This window comes from Toxorhynchites rutilus, chromosome 2 (assembly GCF_029784135.1).
Source record: "Toxorhynchites rutilus septentrionalis strain SRP chromosome 2, ASM2978413v1, whole genome shotgun sequence".
Classification (NCBI taxonomy): domain Eukaryota; kingdom Metazoa; phylum Arthropoda; class Insecta; order Diptera; family Culicidae; genus Toxorhynchites; species Toxorhynchites rutilus.
In genome coordinates, this window is record NC_073745.1 from 58,043,784 (window position 1) to 58,065,760 (window position 21,977).

Consider the following 21,977-nt stretch of genomic DNA (forward strand, 5'->3'; position numbering starts at 1 on the left):
TCAGCGATGAGACACATTTCGAGCTCGGTGGCTATGTGAACACCCAAAATTTCCGTATATGGGGCTCAGAAAATCCACACGTGATTGTTGAGAGGCCATTGCATCCGCCAAAAGTCACTGTTTGGTGCGCATTATGGTCTGGTGGAGTCATCGGGCCGCATTTCTTTGAAAATGAGGACGGCGAGATGGTAACTGTGAATGGTGAGCGCTATGGCCGCATGTTAACCGATTTTTTTTTGCCACAAATTGAAGATATGGATACGGATGACATGTGGTTTCAGCAGGACAGCGCCACGTGCCACACAACACGACCGAACATGGCCATATTGCGAACGAAATTTGAGGGACGCATAATTTCGCGTTTTGGTGATGCCAATTGGTCGTCCAGATCATGCGTTTTGAACCCGCTAGACTTTTTTTTGTTGGGTTATGCGAAAGACCGTGTCTATGCTAAGATACCGCCCTATATGTGCCGAAAAGTCATCGAAAATTACCTGTTCCGGATCAAGGTGTGCGAGGAAGCCCTAGGTGGACATTTGAATGATGTTGTATTTCACACATAATTGCATAAACCAAACTTTAATTTGAAATAAAAGTTTCATCGAAATTTGAATTCTAAGTGTGTTTTATTTCAATTTACTTTCCGAATTTAAAGTTGGAAAACCCTGGGTCTGTATGTCCGTATAAGTGCGAAAATCTTCAGCCCTTGCAATCCTCATACCCATAAATGCATTAAAACGGAAGTTACGAATCATTCATTTCGAGAGTACGCTCAGCGTTTTGGACTTGTGGTACAATTCGATTTTGTCTGAAAGTATCACAACTTTCTGCAATTATTGCAGAATTATAGAATAATTTGTAAAAAAAATTTAAAAAATGGAGCAATTGGAAACTCATGCAAAATCCAATCCAATGCAATCCAAATTTAAACAAAAATTTTTCACATCAAAGTAAAATAGTATCCTTGTACAGAATTTTATTGGAGTTTACAAAGTTACATTTCGATTTACCCTCTTCTTCTTAAATGGCACTAACATTCCTAGAGGAACTTCGCCGTCCCAACGTAGTATTACTTGCGTCATTTTTATTAGTAATTAATTGAGATTTCTATGCCAAATAACTCGCCTTGAATGCATTCCGAGTGGCAAGCTCTAGAATTATGTTAGTCCACACAATCTTTGAAAATAAAGAATGAAATCGATTTTTTATTTCACTCAGATATTTTTGTCTACTCCATCTATACACGCCAAAATAAAAATATGTTCGTAAAATAAACCGAAACTTGAAATTTTAGGCTTTAGAATGTAAATTCTATTAGGCTCTTAGGCTTTAGAATGTTGATTTTTCAAGAAGCTGCAGCATTTCAGAAATCACCTAAAAATTTCGAGTTCGCGCTCTGTTCCTCTTTTTTTTCTGTCGAGTGTATACAGGGAAACTTCGATATAACGCCACTCGATATAACGTACATTTTACCTCGATATAACGTACACATATCCAAAGTGTAAAGGACATTTTTCTTCAATATTTTTTTTCTGATAGAACAATGAATTATCTGTATTGTGATGCTAAAACATGTTTTGTACCTTCAATCAATCCCGAAATACAGCTGGTTTTGTGATTCCTGATTCTAAATGAATCAAGCTTTAATCAACAGTACGAAGGGAAACATCATGAGACAGGCTGGCTTCGTCTTCTGATTGAAGTTATTCATAAAATTTACTAAAACAGCAACACAATTATGTATTATAGACTACGTTTGTGAGTACTTTATTATGCTTCGATATAACGTACAATTCGATACAACGTACAATTTTGAAAGTGAAATGTACGTTATATCGAAGTTTACCTGTATTGCCAAAAACGGAAAAAGTACCCAGATAAAATCTTGGATTGAAACGAGTCTCTTTGGCCCAAACAGCTCTTGTAATGCTGGTGAAAATTATATCTTGTAATTGCGGCTTAAAACATTATCATAACATATTTATCGTGAGTTCTCCTTGAAGAACGATACAAAAACAGAAATGATATGCATCAATAAAACGTTGCATTGAAATAATTTACAACAACACAAAATTAACAGCAGTTCCAATGTCTTCATCAACGCACAGCATCCACTTTAGTCCACTCTTTCTCTCAGAGTACTCGTCAAGTGTCAAAAATGGGATAGTGTGTGAAACCTCCGAGCGAGCTAACAAGGAAAACAGCAGGAGCAGCAGCACAAAAAAGAACAAGAACCACTTCAAATATCGACCATTCGCTTCACCCAATTAATCGGTTTAATTCAATTAAAACTTTCAACCTCTCTCATTGCTCGGTGGTCCTGGTACACACAATGTGTGCCCATGTGCTTCCCATACACGCTTGCCCCGCCGATTTAAGCACGATCTTCTCCGAGCCACCTTAACGAGGAACCACATCAACCACCAAATGGCCCAAGGTGTGAATAAATTACCATAAACAATTGCAATTGTGGCACCCTTGTTTGAAACACGGCGAAAAAACACATGTTTTCCCACACCGTTTGCACCGAGTTTGGCACCATCGTATCGATCACTATCAGCTTAATTATAATTCAATTTCACGAAAACCCAATTGAAGACTTGCAATTATTTTTGCCGATCCGATCCGGATCGACCGGAGGCAACGGTGGCAACACGGCGGTGGTGATAGTGGCGGACATACATTGTTCCGTTTTGAATATTAGCGCAAGTGGACCAACCACCCAAAACAAGAACAAAAAAAAGTGGGAGGTTCCTCGGAAATAAACGACGCTAATGACGGCAATGTCGACAACCGGCCAAATTATGATCGCCGACGACGATAATGACGATGATGAAGCACCTGGTGGCGGAGAAAAGGGACCAAAAAGGGGAGAAACCGAAAACTGCGCTCCCATTTCAAGGGGGCACTTATTATTTTATGAAATCCCTCCTTCGCCGAAGGTTTTTTTTTATGGTTTTTGCTCGATCGACGATCGTATCGAGGTACATGTCTCGTTTTTTCTTCGTAAGCAGACGCAAGATGCATATTTGGCGAACCACCTTTGTCGCGCCGTTCACTCACTCGGGACGATTGGGTTATGCAAACTTCTGACGGGAAAATATATATCATCAACAAATTGCCGGTGGAACAAACAAACAAACACGACACCTGTTTTCGGTACCGATCGATCCCTTCGAATGGGTTGATCATTCCGAGAAAATTTATCGATGAGCTACTTATTGATTTTCCTAGGACAGACCTATGCGAAGGAACATAAATTCTTCCGCCAACGGGTTCCAACTTTTGGTGAGTCACAAACAGAAACAACAGATCGTTAGGATCGTAGCTAGACGGCGATGCAACACATTTGCATACCATAAAGCCTTCGGCACAGAAGAACGAAACACGCAGCTAACAAACCGTTCGGGGTGGAAGCCGTTGAACATTATGATCACAACGCACGCAGAACAAACCGCGCGCTGAACACCTTGCCGCGAAGTGTGTAATTAACCGGGGCTCAAGAAATTTGAATACTGATGCCCCAACCGAAGTCCGAATCGAACGACGATCGAAAAACCCCGCTCGGATGATTGCTATCGATTCATGGGAAAATTATTGCTTTCAGAGTGGTTTTATTTGTTTTGGGAGTTTATGTCGAAATGCTAATTTTCGGTTTGGCGGGAAAACAGGAACAAAAGCAAGTGGCCAACAGGTGATGCTGGCTATGCTTTAACATGTGATCTGCTAGCTTTGGTCGGTACGGCTGTTCCAAAACGCATCATAAATGGGATTTGGATATTATGTATTATTAAAACTGAAAAGAAACTCTGAAGAATGCATTCATTGTATTTGTTTATATCCAAGCGTTAAATCCGAGTATTAGAATTTGATTTTTTTTTTCTCACAATAAAAAATCATTTTATAGTAAAAATACTCAGTTAACGACCTTTTTTTTTTGTTTTTATTGGAATTCGCTTTTGGATTTTCCATTCAAACCTGAAATATCAAATTTATCATCTGGAATACCCATCTGATGCAGAAAAACTGACGGGACCACTTTGGACCGTGTCTCATTAATTAATATTATTTTTGCTTTGCTTTCTGAAGGGACAACACGATATTGCATAGGCATTAAACAACGAGATCCCTCCACAGATACTTCAATCATTATGAACATCATTACTTATTTCGAATTAATATATTTTTTATTTATTTTTATTTTAATTACAAACATTAACAGACTTTAGATAATTGTCCAAATAGAAAATAATTCTGAAATAATGCTACTGACTATATAAGTAAATATTAAACTTAGAACTACTTAAGATCAACAGAATAGAGCGCTTTGAAGGACGAACGAGAAAGGTTTTAATCAAAACACGAACTACAAAAATTGAACACACGGTACATACTGCTTAAGGGTTCATTTATAAACATGTGATTAGAGCAGAGCTGCGATTTGTCGTGAGAATCAAGTGATGGTACTCACACAAAGATAATCAACAAATTTTGTACTACGATTATCTTCGGTGACCATCCCAAAGCCAGTCCAATAGTGTGAGAAGAGTATTATCACAACACTAACACATGGTGAGCTTCTACTTGACAGCAGAAATCCGTGCTCCTTGGTGAGTGTCCTGTTGCTGAAATGTCAGAATAGTGCGACACTCAAAAGTCTAGCTGATGGTTTGGTGTTTGGCGATATTCACAACATTCGCCTCTTTGTGTTCGTTCTTCACGACCAGGGATGCCAGATGTAAATATACAGTTTCATTTTAATTACAGTTTGAGGAATTTTATATTTTCAGACATGTATTTTCTTTTCATCTTTTCAGATGGCCTTTACGTTTTTAGTGGCACTTCGCCAACTCTACGTAGTATTACACATGTCATTCGTATTAGTACTTAGTACTTATTTTGAAACCCGTTCGACTTCGATTTTTTTTACCAAATTTGTTTCTCATCATTGCAAGGATGCTAAATTTGTAGACATGTTCGCAATTGATTCAATACAATCCTGTCTATCCTGTTGCAGACTTATATTTTCAGTTGCAGACTGCAGGGATATGGTATTTCTTCTCTTTATGACTTGATTCCCTGCGCTAACAACCCCTTTTTTCATACATTACTTTGCTATTCTCGCAGTTACAAAAATATCTGCCATTTATACACATCAACGTTTCAGATTTTTGACGAAATCTGAAACGTTGATGTGTATAAATGGCATCTCTGGAGGTGAGGACATTTATTCTGACAAAGGCCAACACGAAAACAAAAAGTCATCAAGGATTTTTGTATACATAATACATCAAAAAAAAATTGTGTACAATGGCTCTCTGGGTTGACCGCTACCGACAGCGCCAGCTGTCCAAACTGGACTACCACAAAACGCAAGTTACGCATCTGATTAATATTTGCTACCAGGGAGACTTCCCGCATGTTCTACGGTCCTTCCAGGCCAGTAAGAAAACTCGCATCATGTTTCTGCTGCGGAAACTTTACCAACCGGGCGCGGAACGGCTACGCAATGAGATAATGAACTTCACAACGCCCTCGAACCGGAAGATGGAAATCAGGACCATCAGCAGTAATTACCACATGGAGTTGAATTCATCGGTTGTCGGGATATATAACAGGGTGATCGTGTCGTATTTGATCAAGCTAATTGATCCCAGTGAATATGAGACTCGTCTTGTCCGAGGTGGATTAGTTGACCAAAGATACTCAGGATGCGCTGAGAAGAACCATTGAAAAGTATTTGTCTACGTGCAGATTGATTTTGTGCGCCAATTCTACTCCACGGGTTATTCCCGCGGTTAGGAGTCGTTGCTTGGGAATAAGAGTGCCGGCTCTATCTTAGGAGGATATTCTTAAAATTTTAAATGTAAGATTGTCATTTGTTCGTTTCTTGAATGTAACAACACTATTTGCATTTCAGCACATTCATTCGGAGCTAGCGAAAAGAATTATGCTATCCTCATGCTGGAAGCTTGCAAGGTACAACTCTAACCGTTCACGGTCAACTAAGAGGTGCCGGGAATCGACTGGCCAATATTGCATCGAGAAACCGCCAATCAGATTTCCCTCGAACAAAGTCCACAAAAGCTGGAAGTGGTGAGGGAACAGCTATACCAGCTGCTATCACAAGGCGTTCTATCGAATTTTATAATCTGTGGATTGGTACCGAATCTGATTAAAAATTGCGATATGAGTCTGAAGACGCAAACGTTGAATTTTTCCGGGCATTATGTACACCGGCAAACATATATTCCATCTGGAAGTGTTCGTGGCGCAGTTTGTGGCACTGTATAAGAAGTTTCTCAATAAAGCCTCAATGGAAGTGAATGATTTTTGAGCGATTCTTCGAGATCGCAATTTTCGTTTGTTTTATGAAAAAATAAAATTTTTGTGTTCAGCTCACGTTTATTAACTAAACTTCAGTAGTTCTGGTAATTATTAACTCTAAATAAAATAAAACACGCCTTGTCGGTTTTCAATCGGATCGTTTTCATGGTTCGCAAATAATTATGAAATAGTAAATTTATCAATATACTTAAATACCATTTCATTCAAAAACCATTATGCTGCACCATGTTTATTTTAAAACTATATTTAATGAAACTTTTAAAATTCGGACACCATAATATTTTTTATTATAAATGGCTGTTCATTTTGACTACAAGAAATACATATTCGCTCGGTTAATCGAATTCTGAAAGACAATTGTTCGAATGAATCAAATATTGGCCCCACGATTAATCGATAATCGAATAAACGAAAAATTTAGACACCTCTAACAACAACAACTTCTACTTCAACAAACTAATTTAAACAACCGTCGCGATTGTCAAAAATAATTGGAACTGTCTGATCACTCACATTTCTACTACCATCATACGCCACAACCACCGCTCTCGTAACGTAAAGTTGAAAACAGAGCGATTGGCAGTGAGAGGCATTGGAACCAACCGTCATTTGGTGAGGTGTCAGAAACAAAAAAGTGAGTATCACTACTGAATATTTGGATCTCACTTGCCGTGAGAGGAATTGAGTGACTATGGTCAGTTTTTTTGTGACATTGACGGTGATGGATTGCAGCTCTGGATTAGAGAAGACGAAGCAAATAAGAGAAGGCACTGGATGGATTTTCATGAGTGTCGTAGCATGATTCGACGCGATCAGGACTACATCATTTTACGATGTCGTGAACTGTGCCAGCAATTCATGGTCACTATATACGCAAATAGAGAGAACGAACGACTGCAATCCTTACGACACAATGAACAAAAGCGGCGTGAGGAAGAATACATTCAATTGGCATGGGTGGGTTATATCTATGATATAACCGCAAGGTTGACGTGGGACTAGCTTACCTAGTCCTCATTGGTTTGTATTAATTAAACAATTTCTGAATTCAATCGAATTCAATATATTTGCTTTGTGAGTAAAGAAATTGAATAAATGCTATGTAAGGTCAATTCATGCATTGTGATAAATTATGTCCTTCGTTACAAGTAAATTTAATGACAGTCCTTTTACGTTTGTTATGATGCCTAGGAAAAAATATGTGAACGGAAGAATAGTCAAACGATTCTTTTATTTTACATTTCCCTCTGAAGTTTGCATCTCTCAAGTGTACGTACACAGGCACTCAGTGTCATAATTTCAGTGAGCAGAAGATATGAAGGTATATCCTTCAATGAAATCTTGAATAAACGCGCCAAGCGTTGTGTTCGTACCCGCTTTTGTAATCCGTGTTAGGAAAACACTTTTCGGAGTGCAAAAAAAAACATGCGGGTGCAGAAGTACCCCCGGCTTGAATTAATCTACAACTTCAACTTCTACTTTTCATACTATAGAGGCTTCAAACTTGAAAGTTTATTCGCCTCTAATGTCTGCACGATTTTTTTCAGGTTCTTAAGTTTACAAAACCGCGTTAAGGAAACATATTCTGGTCGGCACAAAGGCTAGCGAGTATTCATACTCCCAGTTGTTATTTATAGTGGAACCCCGATTTTCCGCGAAAGCGAGTTCCATAGTAATTCTATACAGCTTCCCAAAATTTGTCAGTGAGACGTAGGCGCTTGTTTTTTGTTTTGGTCATAACATTCATATTATCTGACCGGTGTGGTTACCCGCGATTTTCGTTATTCGCGGTTACCTAGCCAGACTATATCGGGGAAAATCGGGGTTCTACTGTATTTGCAATGCCGATTTCCCCAGACACCTTGGTTTAAAAGCCTGTATAAGGTAAACACATTTCAGTCGGAGCAAAAATACCCCTGACTAGCATGAATTTGCAATGCCAATTTCCTCAGACACCTTGGTTCTGAAGTCTGTGTTGGGGAAACACATTTCAGCCGGAACAAAAATGACCCCGACTGGCATGTATTTCCAATGCCAATTTCCCCACGCTCCTTGGATTTAAAGTCTGTGTTAGGAAAACATAATTTAGTCGGAACAAAAATGCCCCCGACTTGCATGAATTTGCAATGTCAATTTCCCCATGCACCATGGATTTGAAGTTTGTGTTGGGAAACACATTTCAGTCGGAAGAAAAATATCCCAACTTTCATTTATTTGCAATGACGATTACTCCAACACTGCTTGGTTTAGAAATCTCTGTTAGGGAACACATTTCGGTGAGAACAAAAGTCCGCATACTTTCATGTATTTGCAATGCCGATTTCCCCAAGGCTGCTTGATTATGATAGCTGTGTTGGGGAAACCGTAAATCGGGCCAATCAAAACGAGGTTGTTAGAGCGTTTAGATAACGCTTAACATTTTACAGTTATTCAATTGTTTATCTAATGAAAAGTAACATTTTATTAATTGCAATAGATGCGTAGAAATATTCCCTATCAATTGATGCAAACTTCTTTCCGATCCAGTAAAAAATGTTCGAGTTATAAGAATTCGGAATCTTTCATTTTTTCCTGCATGTTCTGTGTTTAGGTTTTCATTTTACCCCCCATATACTCCGGTTAGACGTAGTCCCACATCAAAATATCAATAATACCACTATATCGATTAGGTATGTAATGGCTACATATTTTAAAAAATATTAGTAATTTTTTAATTTAACAATGTTCGTCGTATAGTGGTGCCGTGTCGGACTCACCAAAATGGATATAAAATTAAAATAACCGATCCTAACCGATTAGAAAAAGTAAAAAAAATTAAATCAACATGCGATTATACATGAAAAACTATAACCAACATTTTATGTCTTTTCCTTATCGATATTATTTATCATGTATTTACACAGCATTGTTGCGACGCACAGTGGGTTAAATATATGGGGAGGCGGGACAAAAATCAAAACAACCCTTATAGTCATTTTTTCGGATATGTATATAATGGAAAAAATGTATGATGAAATCTACTATTTGCATTAAAGACTTATGTATTATAGGTAATCGCAAAAGTGTCTTGATGCTTTCCTTGTATGTTTCAACCTGTTCTTCCTGATCAGCCTGTGTGTAGCTTCTAAAGCCTCTTCCGATAACTGGCCAATAGGCAGATCAAATGCTTCCATAATATCTGAACTGTGTACCAATTAATTTTGCACAGTTACAGGCACAAAATACCATCCGTACAGGTTTATGTAGAGATCTCTTGTATCCGACAATAGTTTCTGGTATTTGGACATTTAAATTGTTTGCCCCGACGATATTATACGGAGAATTGTAGCGAAATTAGTTATCAGCTCCACACTTACCCCTGTTATTTTCCAGCTGGTTTGTGGATCCGAGAAAAAATTTCGTGCAGTGTTGCCGTCATTGCTTGAACCATACCCCGGTTTCGGCTTGTCGACAACTAGACCCATCCTTGACTTGAACACCTCTTGAATTTCTCGCTTCCTGCTTTCATACTCTTGCTTATGTTCAGCAGTTTTCACTTGCCAGGTTTTGAATGGCAATCTGTTGAAATGAATGATAGTTATTATTTATACCCTATTAAACATTCTATAATGCTAACCTGTAACCGATGTGAATTACGCATTCAAAACATTTTATCTTGCAATGCAGTGGTGACAGCCCTAGCTTGTATGTTTCGGTTTTTGGTACTGTCTCAGCAACCTTCGATGTAATCATCTCTTTCGGAATAGATCCACAAATTAAGCATTTTGCAGAAGTTTAATTTCCGGACAGCACAAACTTACAACGATCTGAGCGCTATCATTGTTGATGATGAAAATCTGTAACGCTTTAATTTTCTTCTCCATCTCTGACTGAATGCCAAGAATAGCTTGTGAGTCTTCCTTCGTGAACACAAATTTAAGCGGTCTACAGTAAGATGTTGAACTTGGCCGAGGATTCATCCAGATGATAGCGTCATTTGCGGAGTCGATCAGTTTTAAGGGAACCAGTGCCACGACTAGCAAACTTTCGTCTGAACTTCCTGCTTCCGTAAACTTTTGCTTGTATGCACTATGCCCTGAACTGCCGTCAAAACCACAGACGAGATTGACTGAAGTTGAAGTCATTAGCGAAATTTCTTTGACGATGCTAGCGGAGGTGCAATTCATAAGATCTTGTAAATCTACTTCAGCAGACGTCTCGGTCGCAGAGATCAATTTAGGAGTTATTTTTGCTTTTTCTTGTTTCAATGCATATAGACTTGGTAGCAAATTTGGATGTATTTCATTCAAAGTACTTCGAAGTACATCGTAATTTCTCTCAGAGAGATCTAATCAACATATAGAGCCAGTGCTTGTGCCGCCGTCAGTGTTTTCTCCTGATACCATTGATACATTGGCAGCGAGTGCAAGCTCTTCAGATGCATTGTTAACAAGATCTTCAACACATCGCCTTTTTGTCTTTTTCGAACATTCGTTAAACGATTTCTGAGGTCTTCCTTTACCAATTTGAGGAACAGACTGCAAAGTTTTACCTTTCTTATATGCCGGAAGCTTAACTGGTTTTGACAACCAGTCAGAATTTTGCTTTACGAATTTTGAATATGATCTGCAGCACTTCGACCATCTCTGGTTAATTTTGTAGCAATGAACTTTGCAAAATTTCAAAAGCTCTTCTTCAAATTTTGCAGAGAAATCATCCGTATCATAAAAACTCAAAACGATGAACAAACGATTTTTTCTTTGGGAGAGGTCAACTGGGATCCATTGTTTCGAAAATTTGCTTATTCTTGATTGTAGAAATATCATCTAAAAAACTTAAACTGTGGTCAGAAGAGCAGACTTGAGCAACAAGAATCACTTGCAGTTGAGGGGTGTTTTGGAGCGGAACTCCGCGGAACTTTCTTTGCCGAAGGATTTGAAATTTTAGTATCTTTTTTTCTTAAGGAACAAAACTACCTTAACAAAGAAGCGTTTATTTTCACAGTGATTGCGGCATGTCCCAATAATAGTTACGGAAACGGATTATACTTTCGTGTTGCTACCGTCGCCATTTGGGGTTTAACTTTAAAAGATATCGAACGTAAACGAAAACTCAATGTAAAACTGTGATGAATCACTGAAAATTAATTTGCCACGAGCTTAGAAGTAACTTCTTGACTGCACATGCTTGTTCTGACAAATTGGGTGGGCTAACAAGGCTACTGAGATCGTTTCAGCATGCCTGAAACATGTATAAAACACACCGCCTACTTAGCTTGGGTGAACATAAAAGTGAATTTTTTGACTTTTGTCTATGGGACTAGGATACTAGGTTTTCTTAGTCGGCTGTGATGCCGTCATATATTTTGCATCTCACGAGGAAGTCTTTTTTAGATTCGAGTTATAGATGTTATATTAAGCGACGATAAAGATATTGTTACTCGTCGTTACTGTGGTTTTGCTTCCTGTTACGATGACTTTTGTCTGCACTGCGTAGTGTGATTAATGACTAGTTTAGAATTGATTGTTTTCTAATTTTCATTCATACATATAATCTAGATTTTGCTGGCGCTTAATATACCCCGCTGTGTACGTAACAAACCAATGACAAAACGCCTCTAATAACTGATTATTGCTGCCTCCATTCACAAATGCGAAACTCATTCATAAATACATAAACACACGTTTGTCGCGTCCACTTTTAATTATAGTTTGTCTTCTTTCGACAACTGCCGGCCAACATCCGGCGACTACCTTTCGAGTCCATAGAGACCCAACGAATCAGCCGACAGCCGCCCACGCAAGCTTTCATCAACCGGATTCGGATCGGCAGGCTTGAATGAATGAATGAAGCCTCCAGGGCATCAATTTCACCTGTCCATCACAGAATCAACCCGTGATAGCAGGGGATCAACGTGATCACAACCCAAACGCGATGCAAAGCCGCGGCAAGCAAATGAATATTTATTGTCATGTGCCGACGGATACATTTGTCGCAATCGGCCGGAGCCAACTTGTTGTCAACAGCGCGAACACGTTTTGACGCTAATTCGTGGTTTCGCGACATCCATTCAGTGCACAAACCCAACCCCAGGTGTGTGTATGTGTGCACATTCGAAACCCCACACAACTCCACCACAGGGCCTGGACAACTCATCATAGGCCGGCTATTAAACGGTTTATGAGTTTGGTCCCTATTTCTAGTGATCGAAACCGTTTGCCGCTGTTGGAGTCAAACGATCGTCCGTTTCTTGGGGGGCGTTTCCAGCCCGCATTTCCCTTCCGATAATTGTCCCAAAATGCCGTTCGGTCCCAAATGTTTAACTCGATCATCGGCCGCGAACGTGTCACGCCATTTGCGGGCGGCCCCCCGCAATCATTTACGGTGAATCCAAAAGCTACGCGTGACGGCTTCTGCCGTTTGCCGAATGCCTTCAAAGAAGCCAAAATGTAAATAAATTGAAGATGAAGTAAGAAAAAAAAATAAAACGGATAGATACAAACTGTCAGTTTATCAATGAATAGTTCAACATCTTCGGCGCGGCGATGATCTATAATTACGAGAAGCAGTAGTGAAGAAATGGAGAGAGAAAAAAACGACCCAAGAAGCAACACATTTTAATTCAGCTGCTGCTCTTTGCTGTTGGAACCCGGGAGTAAAAGTGACATGCGATCACGCACCGATTCGTCCACTGAACTCGGTGATTGGTGCGCGGGTTCAATTTTTGGGGGTCTTTAGAAGAATTGAAGACGCTTGGCTTCTGCGTGGGTCTTACCGGGGCATAATTACAGAGGATCAGGATAGGTTTGGGAAGCGGCCGTTGCGTTCCGGCGGTCACACCGGGTTGAACAATTCACCGTAATTGTAGGGTCCATTCGGAGTTTGGAGATTTTTTTTTCGACACAGTCCTTTTCTCGTGGCAGTCGGCATATGCCGAGCAACCAATTATTTTAATAATTAACCGGTGTGTGACTGAACCAGCGGTCCGGTTGGTCACGAAAGCTGAGACCCGCGCTTTTCGGTGCCCCGTAAAGGTTTTTTGATCTATTTTGGTTGGACGTTTATAAGAGCAGGCGTAATATTATTTTCGGAGTCAAATTCGGTATAATTGAAACGATTACGAAGGCTTCTTCACACCCGAATTATTTTTCGCAACGAATTATGTTCCAATTTCATTGGTTCGTTTTAGAGGACCTTTAGAACGCAAACTATTTATAGAGATATGACGATGTCATCATTATCAGAATTGGTTACTTTTGGTTCAACACAGCTTCAAGAAAATTCTTCTTCATATTGTGATTTTGTTCATATTTGTTCATGAAAATTTGGTCAATTTCCTAAAAGTCAGGGATAGAACACGATTTATAACCAAAAAAAATATTTTTTACTCAACTGGGAAAATTGAAAAAAAATCGCAGTTGAAAAATAAAGAAAAAAGAGTGAATTTCAGGAGATAAAATAGTAAGTCCATAACCACCATTATTTCACATTTCTATTGAACAAAACACAAAATAATGATAACAACTTTTTTGTCACTTCGAAATGTTTTGAATTTCGTACCAACGAGAGTGTTTTTTGCGGGGAGTGTTACTTCATTTCTTCAATACAAAGAAAAAAGCTGCGGAAAGTCATCGCATTTTGGTGGAAGTTTATGGTTACCATGCTCCAACTGAGCGAACGTGTCAGACGTGGTTTGCACGGTTTAAAGTGGTAATTTTGACTTAGAATACGAAGAACGTTCCCGACCGCCAAAAAAGTTTGAAGATGAATAATTGGAGAGTTTACTCGATCAAGATCCGTCACAAACGCAACAAGAACTTGCAGATACACTTGGAGTAACTCAGCAAACCACATCCGATCGTTTAAAAGCAATGGGAATGATCCGAAAGATAAAACATTGGATGCCGTATGAATTGAAGCCTCGAGACGTCGAACGCCGTTTTTTCACGTGCGAACGTGCTCCACCGGCATGAAAGAAAGGGTTTTTTTGCATTGAATCTTTACTGGCGATGAAAAGTGGGTCCATTACGACAATCCTGAACGTCGGGCAACGTATGGATATCCCGGCCATGCATAAACATCGACGGCCGCGCGGAATATTCACGGCCAGAAGGTTATGCTGTCTATTTGGTGGAACCAGCTGGGTGTGGTGTACTATGAACTACTAAAACCGAATGAAACCATTACGGAGGACCTCTACCGACGACAATTGATGCGTTTGAGTCGTGCACTGAAGGAAAAACGGCCACAATACGAACAAGGACACGATAAAGTTATTTTGCAGCACGACAATGCTCGGCCGCTTACCGTCTGGTAAGCAGACAAACCACCGCAAAGGATTAATGGATAGGAGTTAGGTTAGCTTGTATACCTGACCAAAACCATATCAAAAACATATGAGGTGTGATCGTACGAATAATAGATGCAGCTTACAAGCAGTATGAGTGATTTGAATAGCTTAAATGAGTAATATCCTCTGCGTAGAACGAGATACACACTACAACATGGTGCGGATTGGTCTAAAACACCCCGAATGGGTTATTTGAACTAATTGAGACCTAAGGATAACATACGAATTAGAAACTTATACGAATTAAACTTATTATTATATTTCATGTTAAATTGACGTTAATTTTGTAAAGGAGTGAGAATTTTTCCATCTAGTTCTATAGTTATGAAACATTGGAATTTTACAATAAAGTTCAAATGACAAGTTTTATAAATGGCGGTAGTTATAATATCCTACACTATATACTTCAATCCAACCGACTTCTTGCATATCTCTGGAAACTCAGGGCCTATCTATATATATGAAAATGGAGTGATGTCTGTCTGTCTTTCTGTCTTTCTCTCTTTCTGTCTTTCGGTCTTTCTGTCTTTCTGTCTGTCTGATTCTTATGGACTCGGAAACTACTGAACAGATCGACATGAAAATTGGTATGTAGGGGGTTTTTAAGGTCGGGGAAGTTTGTTATGATAGTTCGAGACCTCTCCCCCTCTCTAAGGGGAGGGTGCCATACAAATGAAACATAAATTTCTGCATTACTCGGAAATTAGTCAAGCTAACGAATTTGGCATGTGGAGGTTTTAGGGTGCAATAAATGTTTCTATGGTAGTTAGACACTCCTCCCCCCTCTAAAAGGGGGGGGGCGGTCTGTCAAAGTAATAAAGCATAAACATCTCCATAACTCAAGAACTAATCGAGCAAATAGAACCAAAGTTAGCATGTGTAGGTTTTAGGGTGCATAAAATGTTTCTATGGTGGATAGACACTCCTCTTCCCCGTTCTAAGGGTGGGCTGCCATACAAATGAAACACAAATTTCTGCATTACTCGGAAATTAGTCAAGCAAACGAATCCTAAGTTGGCATGTGCAGGTTTTAGGGTGCAATACATATTTCTATGGTAGTTAGACACTCCTCCCCCATCTCTAAAGGAGGGGGGGGGGAGCTGCCATACAAATGAAACACAAATCCCCGTATAACTCAAAAATTAATCAAGTAAGTGGAGCCAAATTTGGTATGTGAAGGTTTTAGGGAGCACGAAATGTTTCTACGGTGAATAGACACTCTTCCCCTCTCTCTAAGGTGTGACTGTCATACAAATAAAACACAATCTTCTGCATAACTCGAGAAATAATCAAACAAATTGAGCCAAATTTGGGATGTGTGGGTTTTTTGGTAGGAGAAATGTTTTCATGATGGTATGACACCCCTCCCTCCTCTGGAATGGAGAGGGTGTCCCATAAAAATAATACACATATTTCAACCAAACATGTCAATTGAAAATTTTCGGAAGACTCTGAAAAAAATGGAAAAGTTCGAAAAATTCAATTCGCTTATGTTCTACAATTACATATTGACAAACGTTATTAGTCCATTTGATGTTTGCGCTAATGAAATGAGCTTCGTTCGAAAGTGGAAAGAAAACGTGGATGTGATAACGAAAAATAAATTTTGGACGAGACGAAGTTTGCCGGGTCAGCCAGCAATAAACTAAAAATATTTTTTTAAACATCTCGAGAATGGTTGCATTTACAAGGAGATTGATAATGAACTTTTTTATTTAAAATCACATCAGGATTCATAATTTGTGGGTAAAATTGATTTTTAACATAAATAAAAGTTTCGAAAATTCATAAAAATAAATTGATGTTCCACAAAGTACGCCAAAAATAGGTTTATCATCTTGGAATTATTTTTTGAATTTTCTTCATCTACATCTACTTTATATAAAAAAAAAATTTAAAAAATATTTCAGATATTACAGATTAAATTTTTTTCGTAAATAAAAAAATCAGTACTATTTTTTTTTTAAGTGTATATTTTTTCACGTTCAAACATCAATACTTTAAAACTCTTTCTAATACACTATTTCGGTACGAGAGTAAAATCGAGTAAAATCGATACGCGGTATTGAAAAGTTACACTTGTGTCAAAATATTCACAATTGCTGGGGAAAACTCATATTTCCTCCAACCCAAACGGAATACGAACTTTCATTCGAATCAAAAATACTCATGTTATGTCATCTGACGATTTCAGTTGGACTTGCTCTATAATAAAGTAACATGTTTTTGTGGTGAGAAAAATTGATAATTGTGTTCGATAATGATAATTATTTTATTTTACATTGGTCAGTTTTTCTATACATACAGACTTGGGTCACAGGGAGCGGCTTTCATCATACCTCATTCCACTTCGGCATCTTCTATCGTGATACGCACCATCCAACGACTAATCACGATCCTTCAGTCATCATCACTCGGTTGTAACAATTGGGGGATTGAACATACAATATCCAAGAGCCAAACAAAACGGCTCTTTTCAAGGCCATCAAATCATTATCAAATGGATGAATGAATTTGGGATGAGGGAGTGTTTCCGAAAACGAGAGCTTTACGTTGGAGGTACAATGATTTGAGTCTAAATACCTCTTAGTCGACTGAACGAAGTGGCATAAAATGTCTACGAGTTATATGCCTTGAAAGAAAACTATTGGTAAAGTCGAACTGAAAAAGTTTAAATTCTCTACAATTTAAGATAACAACAAATTATTGAAATCACAAATATCTATAATTATGGGTACCTGCATGAAATTTCATCTCAGTCATGATTCATATTCGGGTGGTGCAAAACACGCCTAGCAAAGCAAGATTGGCGTTCGCTTTGTACACAACATCAAGGAAGCAATCACGCAGAAGTGCTCTGCTGCTTTCTATGACGGTGTCTTCGACTTCTGTGCAACGGTTTTCGAAGTTTAGCTTATTTCTATGCTATAGCTATTTACCTCACCAAGCGGAAACCTTTATCGCCGCTGAAGCTTTCTTGGTCGCCTCCTTATCGGTACCATTTTTCTCCTCGGTGGATTTTCTTATCTCTCTAGGGGGAATCTTCAACGAACCCGACGCACCAATGTCGTTTGTTTGCACAAACAGGCTTTTGGAGACACCATTCATCGGCGCTTTCTTGATGAACGAAGTTAGCTTCGCCACAGCTTCGATAACATGCTCCAACCGCTGTACAATTATAACTGAGTCGATTTCCCAGTGGGTGCCATCTCTATATCGCATGAACCAACAAGACCTATTTTTTACCCTCCTCACTTCACACACTTATAACTTTCTTAGTTTTGAATATTTTTATTATATAACTTTCTTTTGTAATCTTAAAAGATTAACCCTCAGCGGTTGGAATTATTTTTACTTGAAAAAAAACAGTGAAGTACAACTTTGTGAGATTACAGGTCGGACTCTATTATATGTGATTCGATTATATACAATTTTGGACTCGATTATAAACAGTTTGAAAAAAATATGTTTTTTTTTATATTTCAAATATACCTTATTTCAAGAAGAAATGTAACCTTTCAACGCTAAGGTGAATTTAATTGGCTATTACATGTACAGTGGGGTAAAATCGTGATTTCTGTAGATTTTGCTTGAATTTTCCCCAGGAATTGATGTAGAAGTTGGGTGTTGAAGAACAAATTGTAGAGCGGTTTGGGAGCTTCAATTTAATTGATAGAAACAATCTAGTTTAATATAATTTTGTAGGATGAAATTGATAAGAACGCATTAAAAATTATTAACTTGTAAGTTTTTCACTTCACTTCACAAAAAAAGGTCTATAACTCAGTCATTGTTGAAATTCGAACGTATGTGTAGAAGGTTTTTTTTTCATCAAATATGATCGTCTATCACCTACTGTGAGAATCTGGATAAATTATGTTTTCTCATGTGAGAAAGGCGTTTTCTGACTTTGAGGGGATGAATCAAAAATCAAATTCCTCTTTTATATTAAAAAAAAAACGAAAAATACATGCAAAAAAAAACGAATAAAAAAAATTTTTTTTGACTCGATTATATAAAGGATATGATTATAAACAGTGAAAAGAAATCAGAAACTGTATATAATCGAGTCCGCGCTGTATATACAGAATATGTATAACTTGTGAGATTATGAAAGATGAACAAGGTTAATTTATACAAATACATAAATACGATAGTGGATATTAAAAATATTATTTATTTGATTTGTTTTGAGCTTATTTTTTTTCAAAAGTTCATATTTGACAAATCAAGCCTCAATTTTGAAAACGAAACAAACAAACACAAGAGAATTACTCATGATTAACTGTTTGACTGCGAAGATCCGGAATAGCGCTCTTCTTATTTTGTGTTAAAATTTTTTTAACGTAGGATTTCGTCTTTCAGGAACATATTGAGGGTACAAAATTTAAAAAAATCTAGATCTAGAAGCGTTAGCTTTTTTGAGATTAATAGAGAGATTTTGGCACCAACCCATCAGTCCATATTAATATACACAAACTTATTCGCGTTTGTGGCATATGTACTCCACACTCAGACTGTTAAGGGAGAAAAAACTTTTTCTGCATCCGAAGGAATGCTACTTTCGGATGAATGGTGTTGGAGTAAACGTTATATAATCCTGAAATAATCACCGTCATATGGTAGCGGTTTAGAAAATTGGGAGAGGTTGTTAGGTTCAAGAATTGCAGATATAAAATATAATCTTATCATGGATAACCTATGTATCCACCTATCAAGAGATTACTTTAGATGTTTTGTTTTTTCAAAACTTTGATCATGCCTACTTTCTTTCATATATGGCTTGTATTCGCGAATCAAGAAACATCACAGTTGGAATCATCATAAGACCCGCGATTTCATTTCTTTCTTGAACATAACAATCGCTCTCTATGGTGGTCCCTATCCAAATCTGTGCATTTTAATCAAGTGTTAACATTAAAAATGCCGGGTGTTCGGGTTCGATTCCCGTTCTGGTCGGGGGAATTTTTCGTCAAAGAAATTTCCTCCGACTTGCACTGTGATCACGCGTATTCTAGAGCTTGCCACTCAGAATGCATTCAAGGCGTGTTATTTGGCATAGAAATCTCAACTAAGTACTAATAAAAATGACGCAAGTAATACTACGTTGAGACGGCGAAGTACCTCTAGGAACGTTAGTGCCATTGAAGAAGAAGAAGAACATTAAAAATGCACCATTTATCCCACCCCTTTTGACTGCGGCTAACTCGATCATACGCTCTCACCTCGCTTGGTCCCACCGAGAGTCCGTATTCCGTCGCGTCTCCGCCAAGCCAAGAATAACTCCTTCGGGACATTAAAATGCTATAAATCATCCTTTTTTTCGGAGCCCCATAAGTCAACTAATTAGGGGCTGTTCAACCGTCAGGCCAGAGTGAAAACATGTGAAACCGAAGCTTATAAATATGTAAGCATCTGCGTTGGAAATTTTCTAGACAGCACTCCTGCGGAGGTCGAACGAAACCGTGCTCGCGGAATCATGTTATCTAAGTTTCAGCTCGAATTGTGGGGAATACAAATAAATACAGGAAGCCGGAAGGCATATATTTTGCGTCGCTTCGTCGTCGCCGCGTTCGCTCGCTTTTCTTCGACTGATTCATTGAGAATCAGCGTGGAGGAAATGGAAGAAACTGATCGAACGAAAATGATAACCATTCGCGCCACCGCGACCACCCATCGGAGAAACACGGATTCGGATTAGGGCAGGATGTGCCTTCGGGACGACTCATCACCCCGGACTACTACTGCAGCGCATGTCGTCGCCGAAACTTGCGGTAGTTTTGCAGGGGCGGATCCGCGTTGCGTATAATTTTGACTCCCCGCGGGGTCTCCGGTAATTAATTACGATCCACTGGTGGATGAGGGAAACGCCCCCGATCAGAGGAATGTGCGCTGATTCGAGGTGAGCTTCGAATGCGAAATCCACGGTTGCTGTCTTCGCGTGAATCGGTGCTCCGTAATAACTCACCATAATTGCACGGTTCCCCTCATTGCAAGGCATCGTGGCACACAGCGGATCGGATTAAGTTCGACAACTCCCAGCAAGCGGAAATCGATCGAGACCACCGGCGAAGAAGTGGAACCACGCAGTGGTAATGATTCGGTTTTGCTCCTCTTTTCTTCGCTAGTTGATCGTAGTTCAATTTGCCAATGCGTTCGCCGCCGGTTTCAAGATTCACCACGGTTGGTCGCTTCTGGGGAAAATAATTCGATCACCGGCGGACGAATCGGAGATTGATCGCATCCAACGCACAACTTCCAACTTCCTCTCCGTCAATCACTGTCTCGACTCCCGGCCGGCAAAAGTTACGATCTCATCCGTAATTACATTAAGCAAACATAGCCAAATCGCGCGCCAAATCATGGTCCCATCAAGATAAGTTCTCTCTTGTCCCTTCGCCAATGGCGGGCCGAACCTCACTTTTATGCAAATGACGAAACTAACCATCTCTCTCTCAAGCATCCAATGTGCGTATGTTTTGATTCCCCAAACCTTCTTTTGTTGTCTCTCGTTACAGGTACCCTGCGACCACCCGGTCTGATCGGTGGGTCTAAACCCAAAGTGGCGACACCGGCCGTCGTCTCCAAAATCGAGCAGTACAAACGGGAGAACCCGACCATCTTTGCCTGGGAAATCCGGGAGCGTCTCATCTCGGAGGGTAAGTGCGCCTTTAGCGGTTAGACCCACACACACACACACACACACGGGTTGGGGTGGGCGAACGAACCACTTATCGCCGGGCGGGAATCTGGTCCCCGGGTATCGGAAGACGGGCAAAGCAAAAGGGTCTCATAAAACTGAGATCAATCAAAAATCAAAGCAAAAGTCACAACCGTCGGTCCATCTCTCCGTGTCTGTCGCTCCGGTTCGCCGGTTCGAGAGGGATTGGACAAACATCAATCTCGCGGTGATTGAACTCGCTTGCCGCCCAGATTGATATGCAAATTTCTTCGATCGCACACACACACACACACACACACGCAGACGCAAGGACTTCTGGCTGAGTTTGTTGCATCGATTGAGCCGCAGAAGCGGCAGCAGCAGCAGCAGATGATGATGATGATGATGATGAGAAGCAAATTTGTGCAACAAGCAGTCCGAATCTGGGGGGATCTCCGCTTCAAAGAAACAGATCGGAGCAAATTGATAAACGATTGATTTATTGATGCGAGCAAAGTCGGGAGTTTAACACCGCCGAGGCCGGAAAACGGCTCCGGTTTGGCTGTGGGAAACCGCTTCGGTCCTCGCATTAGCACTTGAGGGTGACTATTGAGTTGTAGCGCACGAATGTTGGATCGC

The 21,977-nt window shown here is 39.5% G+C and overlaps 1 protein-coding gene across 3 annotated transcripts in view; it reads left to right on the top strand.

The window, feature by feature from the left end:
* The window catches only part of LOC129767802 (paired box protein Pax-6-like), a 170,373-nt gene that overhangs the window by 93,695 nt on the left and 54,701 nt on the right, over positions 1-21,977 (top strand). For all 3 annotated transcript variants that reach the window (XM_055769009.1, XM_055769010.1, XM_055769011.1), the window contains exon 3: positions 21,196-21,336. In XM_055769009.1, the coding sequence (XP_055624984.1) occupies positions 21,196-21,336 (141 nt within the window). The remainder of the gene's footprint in view (positions 1-21,195; positions 21,337-21,977) is intronic.